This window comes from Gambusia affinis, linkage group LG22 (assembly GCF_019740435.1).
Source record: "Gambusia affinis linkage group LG22, SWU_Gaff_1.0, whole genome shotgun sequence".
NCBI classification, from domain to species: Eukaryota; Metazoa; Chordata; class Actinopteri; order Cyprinodontiformes; family Poeciliidae; genus Gambusia; species Gambusia affinis.
In genome coordinates, this window is record NC_057889.1 from 7182418 (window position 1) to 7198959 (window position 16542).

Below are 16542 nucleotides of genomic sequence, written 5' to 3' on the forward strand. Positions count from 1 at the left end.
AGATCTCAAAGATCAAAAATTCTGTCTCAAATGTATTATGAATGGAGAAGCTCAGCACTTTGTGTCTTGATGGTGTCACTCTGGGTTCTCCAGTTTCATAGTCTCTTATGAAAAATGTATTAGGGCCAGTACACATCTTAGACTCCAAATACCATACAGGAACTTTTCTTTTAGTTCAGATCCATATGCATCGGAAGAGGCTGTTTCAGAAAACATATGCCGAGGTTGTGCAGTTAAGACATACTTGAGAGAGGCTTTGTGATCTAATTAAGTAGCAGTGAAAAGCAGACATACTTCATATCTCTACATCTGTGCCAAGGAAAGCAGGCATCAAAATATGCCCGTTCCCCCTTCTATGAATCATGCCAATGTTGTTATATAAGCAAAGACGAGCCTGGGAATATTTTTTCTGTTCAATATTTAATGCTTGTTCTAATTTATATTCAGTTCATACTCCGGCGCACACACACAAATCCAAGCCTTTTTTCTTCAAGTTGTTTTTAGCATATTTTTTAAGTTACTCTTTTTCTGTGAAAGGCCTTTTTTAACGAGTCATTATGCCATTTATTTGGAAGCGTCTTATGGAGGCTGTGTTTGCAGCTGTGCTAGAGCCTGTGTATGGCAGTTACGAAAGTCACTTTAGTCTGACAGAGCACAGGCCTCAAAACTTGTCTTTTTACATAATTCAAGGGTTTTATACACATACACACACACACACACACACATGCCAGCAAACCTAGCTCGGGGTTTAAGACTGAAATGGAGTGAAGGTTGTGTCTGCCAGGCACATCCCTTCTGGGGAGATGTGATTAGCTGGAGCTCTTTGTGTGAGTTTGAGAGTGTGAATGCAATTTCTGTTTGTTGCCATTTTTATTTGAACCAACACAACTTATCAATGTCTGACCACATTCATTGTAGTTCACAAGACTTGTTTTTTCCCACATGTGCACATTTTTATAAATTAGTGTGTGTAGATACATGCAGTTTGCAGGCTTGTACATGCTTGTAACCTTTGTTCTGACACGCAGGTGCACAGCTTCTGCATTTATGTATTTGGGTGCACAGTTGGCCTTGATGGTCAGGGAGGTCTGGCAGTTCAGGCAGTTGTGAGGTCCAGAGGACTGACCTTCATAATCAGCTCTTGTCAACCCTTCTTCTTGGGGCTGCTTCCAAGCAGGACTCAACCTTTGGATCATCCAGTGTTGGTCCACAAACCACCACTTCCTTTTCCTATTTAAGTGGACTGAAAGGTAATTGTAGCCTTTGAGAAAGGGCAGGTGAAAGTCATGAAACCTGATTATGGTTACATGGTTAATTATTTTTAACCATTTCTGCTAGTTATGACAAATTAAAAACATTTATAACTCTAAAACCTCATTATGACAACTATTTAAAGATTACCAAAGATTTTGATGTTTTAAACTTAAAAGATGTTTTTCTGTCCATGACACCAAATAGTTCTCCAAAATTAGACATTTGCAGCCACCAAGTCCCAGTCCGTTTCTAAAAGGGAATAAAATTGATGAATTTGTGGCTTTAAAGAGGAGTAAGATAATGCAGCACTATTCCATAGTATTGTGTACTCACCAATGCGACTCCATAAATCGGCTTGTAATGTAACTCAGTTCTGTTCTAGTTAACTGTTTGAAGACAAAATTAGGATCAAATGTTGCTGCAAAACATCATAAAATGTGATAAACAGTGTTTCAGCTGTTTTTGTGTAACTTTTTTTTTTCCTCTGGAGTTTCCCTAATGGGCAACTTGCTCATCTCTTTAAATTTGACTACAGCTGCCTTTTAACAAAACAGAAAATTTCATACCCAAATCATCTGAAAATGATAATGTTACCCAACATTTATGTACATTATCCAAAAATCCAGATTTATTTTTTTTTTTTTTTCCAAGTTCACAGTCCATCATATAACTTTGGACTTCTGGAAGGATGTTAAAATTATAAGTCTAAGTAATGAAAATGAAACGGCTGAGTTATAAGGTTTCACAGAGCTGATGACGTGCCTCTTCTTTGAACAGCAGTTCAATGGGAACTTTAAAAAGTGTGACTGGACAATGGCTGATTGGTGGATAAGATTGGTCATTGTTGGCATTGCTAATATCTTAGCGTCAGATGTCATAGGTCACCTTTATGGGTCCAAAAACATTGATTTTCTTTAGCCTTATCAATTATTTTGTATGTTTTCCCATCTAGGGGAGGCTCATGATAAGGATGTTCAAGTTGTGGAGTTGCCCATTGTGGACAGTCTACACCCTCGGCCCCCCTACTTACCTCTGGCAATCCCGGAGGACCTGGCCCCGCGCCTGCAGCGTCTGCATGGCGACCCGTCTGTGTGGTGGGTGTCGCAGTTCGTCAAGTATCTTGTTCGCCCTCAGGCGTGGCTGGAAAAGGAGATCCAGCAGACCACCGCCAAGCTGGGCTTCAAACATCCCATCATCGGGTAAGGACACTTAGCTCTCTCTTTTTTATGTTTGCGGCCTTGCTTTAATTCAGTGGTTACAAAAGTGTCAGTTACTATGGTATTCCTTTACAGTAGAATTCCTTTACTATTAGAGGAGAGAAACAGAAATGTTACTCATTATAGGGTTTTGCTTTGTATTGCTGCATTGCCGGAGTATTCTCAGCTTATGCTCATGCAAATCAACTAGTTTAAAGAAATTTCATCACTCTGTACTCATCACTCAGAGGTTTTTATTTATTTATCTTTTAAAAGCAGCTTGTTTGATCATTTCTTGTTTTTGCTGTTGCCCTCAGTGACCTCATATCAAATCAGCTCCTTCAGTTTATCTAAGACCTTGCAGAATTAAATGCTAGAGGCTGTTTCAAATTAAGTGAAATTGGACGAGACAAGGAAACTACACTTTTTATTAGATGCAGTGGCCTGGCATCTGTTCTTTTATCTTCAATGGCGGCTGTTAATTAAGGCGAACTGTTTGCTTCATTTCCTTCGCTGTCAACCAATGTTTCGAAAAGCCAGAGCATCACAGTGCATTTATCAATTTGTGCTATTATTAAGCATTATTCATCTAATCAAAGTAGTCTCACTTTGTTTCAATGACCTCTATAATCCAGAAAATATTCAACACAAAAAGATCTATATCTGTGTATTTGTTGTTTATTTTGAAATGATCCCACACACGCAATTATGTTCTATCAAATACTTTTTTTTCATAGCTAAATATAGTTTCAAATACATGCAGTATGTGCTCTTTTGTACTAAATTCAGCCCACAGATAAGTCTGTTTATAGCAAGACACAACAAAAGAGTGGTATTCTTTACTAAAGTCTACTGTTTATGGAATAAACCTTTTATTTTTTTTTGTTTGTTTAAATTAATTCTGAGTTTAAAACGCTGGGCATTAGTTTGAAAGATCTTCATTTCTTAATAAAAACATAAAACACAAAAATAGTCCAAAAATATCAGACTGTGTGAAGATATCTATTTTTATTTTATTGTATTTTAAATTAGATTAGAAGATTATTCTTTTTGGAAAGTTATTCATTCATATAATATTACACAGGAAATCCTATAATCTACACATGTAATATTTTCGTTTTAATTTAATCTTTTTTTCTTTTTTTTTATCAAAAGGTTAGTAAAATCTGTGGATCAATAAATCATCGAATATGTTTGGTTGATAGTGGTATTATGTATAATATATAATCAAATAAAAAAAATTATCTTACTTATAAATAGGTTTTGCACAGTTTACATGCATTTCCATATTGCAAATTATGTTGACTAATTGTCTGGATATCACTTTTATGAAACTACACACATTAAATTTAGATAAAAAGTTCAGATAATACTACATAGTAGGGTTTATTTTATATGTCTCATTACTGCTCTGTTTGGACTGGGCTGTCTACAGGAGTTCACCACTGTTTTAAACTTACTTGGTCCAGTTCAGCGAGTGAGCTCCAACTCACTTGTTGTTCATAGTCCATCAAAAGTTATATGATGGACTGTGAACTTGAAGAGCTCCCTATCAAAATACTGCAGACCAATTTTGAGAGCAGCACTCTCTTAAACAGCTTGTACATTTTTTAGCTGTTTACTTGTTTACGTTTCAGCAAATCCCCATCAGGCTGCGGCAACCGACTCTTATATTCTGTCAGCTAACGTTTTCTCCAGTCATGATATTTTTCTTTAGCAGCATTTTAAATCTGAAATCAGAAAGACTTTGCAGTTTTTCTAGCACACATTGAAGCGTGTTGCAGATGGTACGGGATTTACCTTAAGAAGGCAATAAGCATGATGACTGGTTAACTGTCAGACACTGGGAAGTCTTTCGGGTGACTTTCAGGTCCTTTCAGGTAGTTTTAAGTTTCTGCAGAATCCCATAAGACTAACTCTGTCTGTTTGTTTGAGGAAGATATTTAAAACAAATGCTTAGACTTAGTGTAGAATGTTTTTTAAAAGGTTTACCTGTGTCTTATCTTAACTGTCTTGTTTTACTTTCATGTTGCTGCTTTATGTCTTTATCTGTGCCCTTAGATGAAGACATAAAGGGGGTTTGGTCTCCCATCCTCTCCGACCAAACCCTGTCCCTCACATCTCCTCATTTGTGATCGTTCCTCTGTCTTCAGTTGTTCACTTTCCTTCAGGGTTGTTCAAATATTTTCCACAGTCTCTCTTATGTTCCCCAGGCATCATGTTGTACCTATATTCCTCTAACTCTCGCAGTTTTCCACATTACTATCACTGTGCTTCGTGCTTTCCTTTGTACAACTCCTAACACACAACACATAGCCCTCCTTTTTTCTATCCATGTCACCTGAAGAGGGGTTACTAAAAGAAATCATTTGGGTGTAGAATAAAGCTTCTATCTTTCGTTATTTGGCTTTCAGTAGTGCCACTTCGCACTGAGGTCACGCTGCAAGAAAAAGCAGGTGTGCATCTAAAAACAATGTGGAGGATGTAAAGGTTGAACTCAAAGTAAACCACAGAAGCAATGTGAAGATCAGGCAACAGGAGGACAGGCTTGGTTTGATGGAGAGGGTGTCGAGAGATATAGGACGACATTTTGCCCCCAAAGTCTTTCAGCTGACTCACACAAGTCCCAGACATCGCCATCACTCTCTCTGGGCCGCTCCCTTTAGACCCGAGCTGCAGCCATAAACTAGGAGCTTCCGTCAGCACAGATCCAACGTGCAACAATTTGGTGCAGTGTAATGCTAGCCAAAATACCCAGGGAGAAAGTGCTGTTTCAGTCAAAAACACGCTTGCATTCTCCCTGTGCCCAGTGTGGTTACGAGCAGGTAAGATTTCTCTGTGTGTTCATCAGTTTGGTGTGTTCAGTGTGATTGGAGCTGCAGATTTAAATAAAAATATCTCGCCTTCTGAGTTTTCTTGTTTGAATCCATTATTTAGATTCTAATTTTGTATGCTGGTGTAAAAAGAGAACAAATGAAGCTTCTATGTCTGAATATTTAACTCGCATAAAACATCATGTTGTCTGCCACTAGACGGAAACACAGGCAGTCAGAAATAAGATGGCCCCTATGTTTGTTTGAGGTTCTGGTTCCAGTTAGTAATTGTTTCAATCTTGTTTGTTTTTCGAAGCTACGCATAATCCTCCACTTATGACCACCTAATTGTCTAATCATTATGTACTTTTTCCATTTATTAATCTATCCACAAATCTTTTTCAAAATTACTTTCCGTTGTAATAAAGAGGAGCTTCTGCATTCAATTCATTTAACTACTATCATCTGCACAATTAAATCTGATTAGAACAGAATAAGTAAGATTTATTTGGTCAGCTGTACAAAATTTGTACTTCAGCTTGCAGGGACTGAGGAAGTCTATCAAACATGGGTCCAGAAGTTTCCATATACAGTATATTTATTTAAGAAAACATGTGAGAAACATTTCTTACTTCATAGAGTTCATTTAGTAGCTTAAAAAAACTCAGGATGGCTCTGCCTTTTCATATGGCCCATTAGGTGTTGATGTTCATGATTCATTGCACCTTTATTATGGGGTGTGAAATAAAACGTTAGCATACAAACACGCCTCCTAGTCTGGTGTACGTGGCTCATTTGGTAGTGAAGCAGCTGTTTTATTTTCCATGTCTGTTCCTAAACTGAAGTTCATACACAACAAGTCAATAGCTGGAGCTAAACACAACTGGAGGCAATCCTCCTTAATGAACAAATGACTTATTAAGTGTCATCATGACTGCAACTTGCCCACTCTCCTCATATACGTTGGTACAACAATTGCAAATTGTTAAAGAAATTCTTAAGAAATACATACAAAATATGTTGACTAATAATTATGATTTGAATAGATAATAAGGGCAGACGTCATAGATTATGTGATTAGCTGATGGTGGCTGGCTGCTACGGCTCATAAAACGTTTTTGACTTCTTCTGCTAACAGCTAGTTGCAACAGAAGCTGATAATAAGATACTGCTCCCAACTGTCTGCATCGAAAGAAAAAACAAAAACCAAAGAAATATGCTTTTAGCTATGTTTTCTCTGCATGACAGCCATAATACATATAAACTTAAGGTTGGTATGGTAACTCCAACTTTCCAAGTCAGAAGTCTGATTTGCAATGAAATAAGATGAGCAATTTCAGCAATTCCCCTTCCCCTACAGATATCATTTCCACAAAACTGTTAATATTTTGACTTGGATGATAAAACAGAATTGTGATTCTTTTTTTTTCTTTTCTTTTTTTCCAGAACATCTTGAGTTTATTTGTGAAATGAACACACACAAATAACAATAATTTCACAAAAACTGTGAGCTCAACTTCCCGGGGGAAACAGATTAAATAAAAATCTCAAAAACATGACTGGAACAAACATGGCAAAATCAGGTGCATCACTGCAGGCTTGATGGCTCCCTGTGCTGGCATATTCTGAATCATGTTTTCCCTCCTTTCAAGTCGCCATATGCCAATTCAGTTGAAAGCAGTGGGGCATTTGAATTGACTTGTGCCGTCTCAGACTGAGAATATGTGTTGGAAGTGCTACAATTGTCCAATCATTGCTGCTCCTCTTTCGACTCCTTGCAACCTTGACAGCTTATTAAAACACTTTACTTTGGCTGCTCTTTTAATTCCCCATTATCTATAATTTTACGCAATGAGGAAGCGTCTTAATAACAGCTCTGGCATGTTTTGATGTCAAAGCACATGTTGCATAAGCAATGAGTTTATTGCTCGTGTGTATGTAATTATGAGCTGTTTTTCTAAAGACGGGAACTCTAATGGAGGCTGCGGTATGGAAAGCCAAGTTTCCCTGAGTTTCTGTTGTCCCCTCTGCTGGCTTCTGATCGACAGCCAGAGCCCCGAGGTCAGTCTCCAACAAATAATTTATTCAGTCTATGTGCTATTGTCACAGTCTGCCAGAATCAGCACTTGCTGTGCCTTGTGTGGGCGTGTTTGATGCCATTAATGTATGCTTTTACGCCCACCGTGAGCATCGCCCTGCCTTGCCAATACTGTATGAATAGACGGGGATGAATTGAATCACTGTAGTGGCGGAGTGGAAGAGAGCCGTTGTGTTCGAAGGAGAAAGCAGAGGGGGAGCGGAGTAGCCGAAAGCTGCGCGGTGCGTCACTATGGCCTCTGTTGCTCTGACAGACGGAGAACAGGGCTGGAAAAAAAAAAGGTTTCACAGGAACAAAGAAATGCAGACATGAAAGAAGGAGGTGAGCAGGAGGGAGGGCTCCTCACAAAGCCTGATGTCAGGACCTCTGTCCGATCACAGACAGAGAGACCAAATGAAACACTCCAACATCCGTGTCACCCACTCAACCTTCTGTTCTCACCTCCATTCTCTGGCTTGTGTTTGCCACGTAAATAAATCAGAGCATCCTTGAACAGGCACTGATTGATCTCCTGCCAGAAGAAGAAATTAGGAACAGCTTGTTTATTCTTTTTCTTTGAACCTTTGAGGCACTTTTTTGTGCTTTTGCCTGAGTTTTTTTTTTTAACCGCTGTGGATGCAACACAGCAAAAGAAGTCTTTGCGATCTGTTAAACAGTTGGAAAAAAAAAACCCAAACAGATAAAAGACAACAATTCTTTGCCCCTCTGAGGATTTCCTCACACAAGATGTTCCAATGGATCGTTGACCCAGTGGATGGATTTTGCTGTTCCCAGAGGGGAAACGTGCAAGTGTTTGCTTGCTGGAAACCTATTGAACATCATTGTCATTGTCTTCAGTAAAGAATGTTTAACTTTGCCATAAGCCAAGAGGCTGCTGGCCAAAAATGTAGACCATGCTTTAAAGAGAAAGTTGCTGCTAGTTGCATGTAAAAGATGACTGGCTTCTGAAGAAACTGCTTTCGGCCAGAGAAGACAAAGATTGAACTATTTGGCCCCAATAGCAAGAATGTTTATTGTGTCAAGAAAGTATTCCCTTCCAGTTCTCGAAAAGTTTGGAAAATGTTGGAGATTTCAGACTTTCTTCCACCCAGGCCTTATAGCTTCTGAAAATCAAGTTTTCTACAAACATTGTGTGTTTTATATTAGTTATTGTAATGACATCATTTTTCTTATACTTTCCACAGCACAACTGTAGTTTAATCTTTCATCCATCACTATTTTGTTTCTTGAGTTACTGACTGGAAACCCAAAGCTAAAAGCACACTGAGGAATCAAGTAAGAGCCATTTTAGTGCTCTTTATTTATTCAGCTGCATCTTTCGTTTGAAAACTAGGTCTGGCTTAGATGCCAGCAAACAAAACATTAAGACTCCACTTTTTTTTCAGAAAAAGTATCAAAGATCACAAACTGTAAAATAAATAGTGTTCAATACTACTACTTTAAACTACAAAACTTTAAGCAATGTCAAGGAAAATCTAAATCGGTCTTAAATGTCCAAAACATTTGAAAATCTGCCAGCAAAATCTGGTCTGGAAAAGTAAAAAAAAAAATATTGAAAGGGAACATGTGTCAGAACGCTAAGATACAAGGAGTCTTTAAAACCGAAAAACATGGCCCTTACTGCGTCACGTAGTGGAGCTGTTTCCCTGCTGCATTTCACAAAGTGGTTTTTAATTAGGAAGGACAACTACCTCCAAATCTCCATCTCCACTTTCAAATAATCTTCTCGCCAGACTAATCCAGGACAGTGTTGGGTGGTCAAACTGGAAAATGATACCAAGAAAATCACAACTTGTTTCAAAATTAAGAGAACAGGCCCCAATTAGCCCCAGTTAGCTACTAGAATGTCTTTCCCATTCACTCTGCTGGTTGGTAAAATATTTTTTTTGCGTCACTGCTCTGCGAGTTTCCTAACTCTAGATGTCTGTACAAATACTTGGTTGATGGAAAGGTTGGACAGCTCGTATAGGGTTAAATGTGAAAATGCTTGCTCGGTTTTCCGACTTAAATGGGAGATCTCTCAGATTTGGAAATTTCATTTGCTCCCCGAATCTAAATGTCACAATGCAGATTTAGTGGCAGCTGGTTTCGTCATTGAATAATTCAGGATAGAAAGAAATTTTGTTTCATCCTCCATCACTTTAAGGGATGTTTCTGTGCCAGAGAGGGAGTTCTTGTCTTTTTATGTTTTCAAGCTGCGCTCTTATCCTCACATGTAAATCTGTGACCATGATTTCTCTGTTTTTCTCCTTCTTCCCTGGAAGCATTGAACAGGATGCTAAAAAGAATGACAACTGGGCTCATTATTTCTTTTCTTTCCTTTGTCTTTGAATCTCCCTATGATTTCTACTATAATTCCCTGCTTTGCCACAGTTTCCTCATATCTTTGTTTTTCTCCTATAGCTCTCCTACTGCAAAAATAAAATCATTTATAGTGGGTAACTTCAGTGGGTTTTTATTTAATTAAAACAGCTGGAGAATTAAAAAAAAAAAAGATTCCAGGAAAGGAAGCTTAAAGCATTAATGTTATGGTGCCTTAGTCCTTTTGGTAACACTTTATTTGACGGGTTGTGAATAAGACGGTCATGACACCGTCATAAACATGACATAACACCTGCCATGAACATGAGGAAGTCTTCATTAAAATTTAAGACTGTTGTCATAAAGTGTCATTCGGTAAATTATGACACTTTTAATACAAAGTTGACATTATTCAAAATGTCTTTGTTATGACAACTTGACATTAACCAAGAAATCATGATCGGACATAAATTTGTTATAAAAAGTATTGTTAGTAGTATTTGTTTATTTTAGTTGTTAATGAAATCATTTATAATTTTTTCCATTCAACAAATAATGTGACTGCTGTCGCACAAATCTTCCATCACCTTGACTAATATTTTTTTTAAAAAAAAAAGGTTCTTACAAGCAAAATCTCTTTTACCATGTCTCACTTTTTGTATTAAAAATTAAAATAGATTTATGCCTAAAAATAATTGCACCAAAACATTACTCTTTATAGCGTGAGGACTTCTTTGTATTGTACCACAATAAGTATTTGTGTTGAACTCAACTGTAATTATCACAATGTACTAGAAAAAAAGAAACAATACAGGTTTTTGTAGACAGGCAGTATAAAACAAAATTTTTCAAAAGTTTTAATTCTACTTCAGGAATCAGCACATTATATTAAATAAAAGGAGAAATCGATGACAAAACTTAATTATTTGATTGTATTTTGGCATGAAAAGCAACCTGCTGTTTTGGCACTTTAGTTTGGAATCCAAGGTAGAAGTGCAGTGCTGATGAGCTGGCAAGATCAATCATTAACCTTTTTCTTTTAATAATCTTTTTTGGGCAATTCTTTTCAGAGTGGACGCATTATACAACAAACAACTTTATTTAACTTACTAAATTTAAAATATTAATTCACATGTTTGACTTTTTGTTTTTCTTTTGAAAAAACATCAAAGTATCAATGACTTCGTCGAAATTATCTGTGACCTGCAGTGCTCACCACTGAGTGAAAATATGGTTGCCCCACTTGTGTAATTGTGGGTGGCTTAAGTGACTAAGTTTCAAGTGTTTTCAGTAAAATAGCAACACCCATTCATGTGTGTTTTTGATTTTGCAGGGTCCATGTTAGGAGGACGGATAAGGTGGGCACAGAGGCAGCCTTCCATCCAATAGAGGAGTACATGAAGCACGTGGAGGAACAATTCCAGCTTCTAGCCAGACGCGTCAATCTTGACAAGAAGCGGGTTTATTTGGCCACAGACGATCCCTCCTTGCTGCAGGAAGCTAAGACAAAGTGAGTCTTTGTGTCTTTGTAATCACAGCTAAAGTGCAGTGAAAAAGTATTCTCCCTTACATATCTGTTTTGTTTTTTTTGTTGCTTTTTTTTGTCACACTTCAAATTTTCAAAGATAGGTTGGATGAATATAAAAATGTGTTTTTTGATGATGATCGCTTTTTATTAGAGATAAAACTACCTACAACACTGAGTGAAAATATGATTGCCCCACTTGTATAATTGTGGGTGGCTTAAGTGACTAAGTTTCAAAAGTTTTCAGTAAAATAGCAACACCCATTCCTGTAAAATCAAGAAATCACTTAAACACAACCTGACTGATGACATCAAGTAGGCTAAACCATCTTAAAAAGCACTCTTCATCTTAATTTGTTTGTTTCTGCCCTCAGGTATCCAGACTATGAGTTCATCAGCGATAACTCCATCTCGTGGTCAGCGGGCCTTCACAACCGTTACACCGAGAACTCACTGAGAGGCGTCATTCTGGACATCCACTTCCTGTCTCAGACGGACTTCCTGGTCTGCACGTTCTCCTCACAGGTTTGCTCTCAGCAGTTGACTCTTGGCTTGAAAAATAACTGTGCATGCTATTATATAGCATTTCTTAATGGAGTTTATTAAAAATTTAATTGAAAGTCGTGTAATATGAAAAACAATAAATTTGGTTGATAGGTAGCAATTTTTTTTGCAGCTTTAGAGAGCAAATTGCCCAGAAATGTATGATTTTGAAAATCATATGCATTAATTTTTACACTGAAAAAGTAATCTGATGTGCATTTTGTTTTCTGATAACTTCTGCTGACAGAAAATATTTTACAGCTGTGAAAAATAGCAACAGTGGATGTTTTCTACTTTGTCACAAGCCAAACTGGAACGACTTCATTAAAGACACTCGTGATTTTCAACAACATCATTGTCCTATTTTCCCTCACGTTTCAAAGAGCAGAAACAATTACCCCATTTACTACAGCTTTGATGTCGCATCACCCCTTTGATTATTTTGGCTTCCTAAGTCGTGTTTATTGCAAATTTGTATGTGAAGTGCAAAGGCCTTATTCCAATCCTAAAAATAAAGTGAAGGCTCCTTGATGCCAGCGTATAATCCTGGTTTATAAACCTACATCAAAGATCTCACAGAGTAAGGTGCTTAGCTCATTGTATGTTATCCCTCTACTCTATAGAAAGAAATGGAGACTCCACGTTGCCATGACTGCACTATACAGTGCTTTGCTAAAGTATTCATACCACTTGACCTTTTTCACCCTTTGTCATGTTACAACCACAACAGCAGTTCGCAGAAATTATTGAGATTAACTAAAATTTAGAAGTCACATGTGGGGTTCAGTCCTGGTGGTGTTTCTATTTAATATTTACATAATCCTTTATGACAAATCAGATAAGTTACCATAAGTACACAGATGATACACAGCTCTACATTACGATGTCACCAGGTGACTATGAACCCATCCAAGCATCGAACAATGGCGTGGAGTAAATCAAATCAAAATCAAAAATCTGGTCTGCTCTGCATCCCCAGAACCAGAACCAAATGAGGAGAAGCAGCATTTAGCATCTATGTACCACAAATCTGGAACAAACTTCCAGAAAACTGTAAAACAGCCGAAACGCTGACTTCCTTTAAATCTGAACTAAAAGCCCACTTGTTTAGAGTTGTATTTGAAACGTAATCAATTACAAATTTATTGATGGAATCTGACTTGGTGTTCTGATTGTTGATTCTATGTTGCATTGTGTTTTGTGTTTGATTTGATGTAAAGCACTTTGAAATGCCTTGCTGCTGAAATGTGCAATACAAATAAAATTTGATTTGATTTTGATTTTACGTTTCAAATACAACTCTAAACCGGTGGGTTTTTAGTCAAGATTTAAAGGAAGTCAGTGTTTCAGCTGTTTTGCAGTTTTCTGGAAGTATGTTCCAGATTTGTGGTGCATAGAAGCTGAATGCTGGTTCTCCTCATTTGGTTCTGGTTCTGGAGATGACCAGAACCAGAAGACCTGAGGGGTCTGGTAGGTTGATACAACAACAGCAGATTTTTAATGTATTGTGGTGCTAAGCAGTTCGGTATTAATTTATTAAAGCTCGTTGTTGTATTGTGACAAAATGTGGAAAAGTTTAAAAAGTATTAATTATTTTGCAGGTCACTATTTAACTATTTTTTAAAAGCACCTTTTTACACTGTAAAAATAATCCTTGCTTGTGTTTTTTTTTTTTTTTCTTTTTTTGTCAGGTTTGCCGTGTAGCCTATGAGATCATGCAGACACTCCATCCGGACGCCTCCTCTTATTTCTACTCCCTAGATGACATCTACTATTTCGGAGGTCAGAACGCCCACAATCAGATCGCCATCTACCCGCACCAGCCACGCAACAGCGAGGACATTCCGCTGGAGCCTGGCGACGTGATCGGCGTGGCCGGCAACCACTGGGACGGATACTCCAAAGGCATCAACCGCAAGCTGGGACGCACAGGCCTCTACCCCTCCTACAAGGTCAAGGAGAAAATTGAGACGGTGAAGTACCCACTGTACCCCGAGGCAGACAAACTGCTCAACTCTCAAAACAAGTAAAAAGAAGATAGTAGGAAGCAAAAAAAGAGTATGGAGAAACATGTAGTCTCCGGTTCCAGGGAAGGAGGCTGCCTTTTTTTGTACAGAAGAAAGAGGCGTACATGCTGCGCTAAGCTGAGAAGAAAAGAAAAAGCCTGCACCCAGGGGTGATAGGAACAAAATGCACTCTGTATGTGTGTGCGCGAGTGTGTGTATCTGCGAATGCGTGTGTGAGGGCGTGCACTTTTGTAAATGCCTGTGCATACATCAGGTCATGGAAGACTTGCACCCTACCACTGCTCCCTCTCCCCAGTGCCCCCCACCTGACGTGTTGACGTCGGGTTTGTAGAGATACGTAGACGTGAACATTGATTTTTAAAACAAAGAAAGAAAAAACAATTAAGATCTCCACGCAAGCGGGCTGAGCTGTCCGTCCTGAAATGAAACTGGGACTACTGTAAGCCTGGCACGCCCCAGTACGAGCTTCGAATCAATGACTGAAGAAACAAAACAAAAAAAATCAAATTATGTGTTTTGATTTTTATTTAATTCTTTCCAGTGGTTTTGATTCTAATCTTGCCTTGTTTTTCCTCATGTATTTTTCTTTGTCTTTTGTTTACTGAATGTATCCTCTTCTTGCCATGCTTCTCGTCATCTCACCGTGCTTCCTCCATTTCATGTCATCACGTGCAATTAATTTTACTGAAACCATGTTGTGCTTTTATTGAGTGTTTTTAACAGTCTTAATTTTGTGCGTCTGGGGCTTGTGCATTGTATACTGTACAGTGTGTGTGTGCGTGTGTGAGAGAGAGAGTGAAAAGCACAGAAGGATGTGTGTGATCATGTGTGCCTGTGTGTGAGGTTTAAGTCTAAGGGGCCATGTCATGACCATGTGCCTGGTTATTGTTTTTTGTATATCTGAGTGAACAGTGTTCGGGTAGCGGCAGTGGGGACTCTGATCGGCCCTTAGCACTTAGATCAAACCACGAACACCTGTCACTCCACTGCTAGCGATAACAAACAATGATTAGGTTGTATGAAGAGTGATAAACTCATGGTGCACCGATACACGAGCCGTCCCGAGGCTCACCAAAAAGAAGCACTCCAATGACGATTATGTCCTTTTTAGGCATTTTTTCTGCCTCCACCCTTGTCGTTTGTTTTCCTCTTTTTTACTTTGCTGTTTTAAGATTTAAAATAAACATATGTTGTTGTTTTTTTAAAGTGCTATGTCATATCAAACCTCTCCACCATGAAGGCTTTTTTCATAACTTAATTTCTTGGGCATTGTCTTTGATAACCACAAATCAAATAAACTTGAGAAACAAACACATTTTTCCCTCTGGTCCAATATGTTTTTCCCTATGCAATCCATCTTGCCCAGTGATGGACTGATGACCTGTCCTGTGTCTCTTGACTACTGAAAAGATTAGGCAGATGCAGAAATAGATTGATGGATAGGATAGAACTATACATTTATCAATTCTTTCCCACTTGTGTAGGTTCTACTGCTATATATGTAACTTCAAGCATGACTTATTCTATAGACATTCCATTCATCTAAATTGGGTAAACTGGTTGGTAAATAGGATAGGATCTAGTCTCCTCCTCATAGCTCTGAAGAGTTAAGACTAAAAATTTTAATTGACACCTAGATCGGATTGGGAACCAGTGTAGTAACTTTAAAATAGAAGTTATACAAGTTCATCTTTGTGAGCAAGCCAGCACTCTTGCAGCAGAGTTTTTGACAGCTTGAAGACAAGCAAGGCCCTTCTTGTAGGAGCAAGTAAACATGTCATTCAGGTTCACTAGTTGACACCCTTAATATAAGTTTTGAGATGTTTTTACAATGTATTTTAAATTATGTTCTAGACAAAAAGCTTAATCAAATGTACATTTTTTTGAGTCTGAGTCACTCAATTGCTGTTTATTGTTATACATGCCACTGTCCGGTGTCAAAATCTGGCTTTATCTGTAAGTAGATTATTCAACCACTACTTAATGTTTGTTAACTGGTTAAACAAAGAGGACAGTTTGTGAACCTCATGTGGCTTAAATGAGCAGCACAGCTGAATATCACTGGTAAAAACAGGGTAAGCATCATCACTAATTTGCTCAGTTATATGGCCTAAAGGAATTATACATGCTAAGAATGACATAGGCCCCAGCATGGAGCCTGGAAGAACTCCACATAACTCCAAAGATTCAGAAAAACTACTGGTTTGGGGGGGAGGAGGGTTGGATCCATGGTGGGTTTTTTAATGGTTCCAAAAAACTTTAGTTTTTAAAAAAAACAATAGAGTCAAAGACTGTGACAAATTTTTGGCTTACTGGTGCAACCGGTAAGAGCAGAACTGTCTAATCAACAGAATCCTCAACCCTGAAGCGCAACCTGTGGCAAAAACGAGGAACAGCCCCAGTCCAATCAGGGAACCTGGAGGCTCGTCTCAGCTGTATCCTGATACCAGCCTCTTTTCCTCTACTTACGATTACCTCAGGCATGCAAGTGAGTAATAAGTATTGAAGTGAGGAACAGAGGCTAACTACTGGTGGTGGAAAAGTTTTCCTATAACTCCCCTAAATTATAACTCTTTCAGTAGCAGACAGGCATAGGTCAAGCCAAGCAGAGCTGCCAGAGTGAGTGAGTGAAGCAAATTTAGAGCTGCACCTTTTTGGCAGAGCTCTTACTCCGCTACAACAGAAGAGAGAAGCATTACTGCAAATAGGGCTCCACTCTGCCAGACCATCTGATTCTCTATCCTAATATTGCTCATGGTGATACTTGAACTCTTTTGCTTGAGGC

General features: G+C 38.3%; 1 protein-coding gene across 2 annotated transcripts in view; it reads left to right on the forward strand.

The window, feature by feature from the left end:
- fut8b (fucosyltransferase 8b (alpha (1,6) fucosyltransferase)) overlaps nucleotides 1–15072 on the forward strand; it is a 106435-nt gene extending 91363 nt beyond the window's left edge. For both annotated transcript variants that reach the window (XM_044107233.1, XM_044107235.1), the window contains 4 exons: nucleotides 2207–2453; nucleotides 10996–11172; nucleotides 11562–11712; nucleotides 13422–15072. In XM_044107233.1, coding sequence (XP_043963168.1) covers nucleotides 2207–2453; nucleotides 10996–11172; nucleotides 11562–11712; nucleotides 13422–13760 — 914 coding nt within the window. In that variant the 3' untranslated portion in view covers nucleotides 13761–15072. The remainder of the gene's footprint in view (nucleotides 1–2206; nucleotides 2454–10995; nucleotides 11173–11561; nucleotides 11713–13421) is intronic.
- The last annotated feature ends 1470 nt before the right edge of the window (nucleotides 15073–16542 follow it).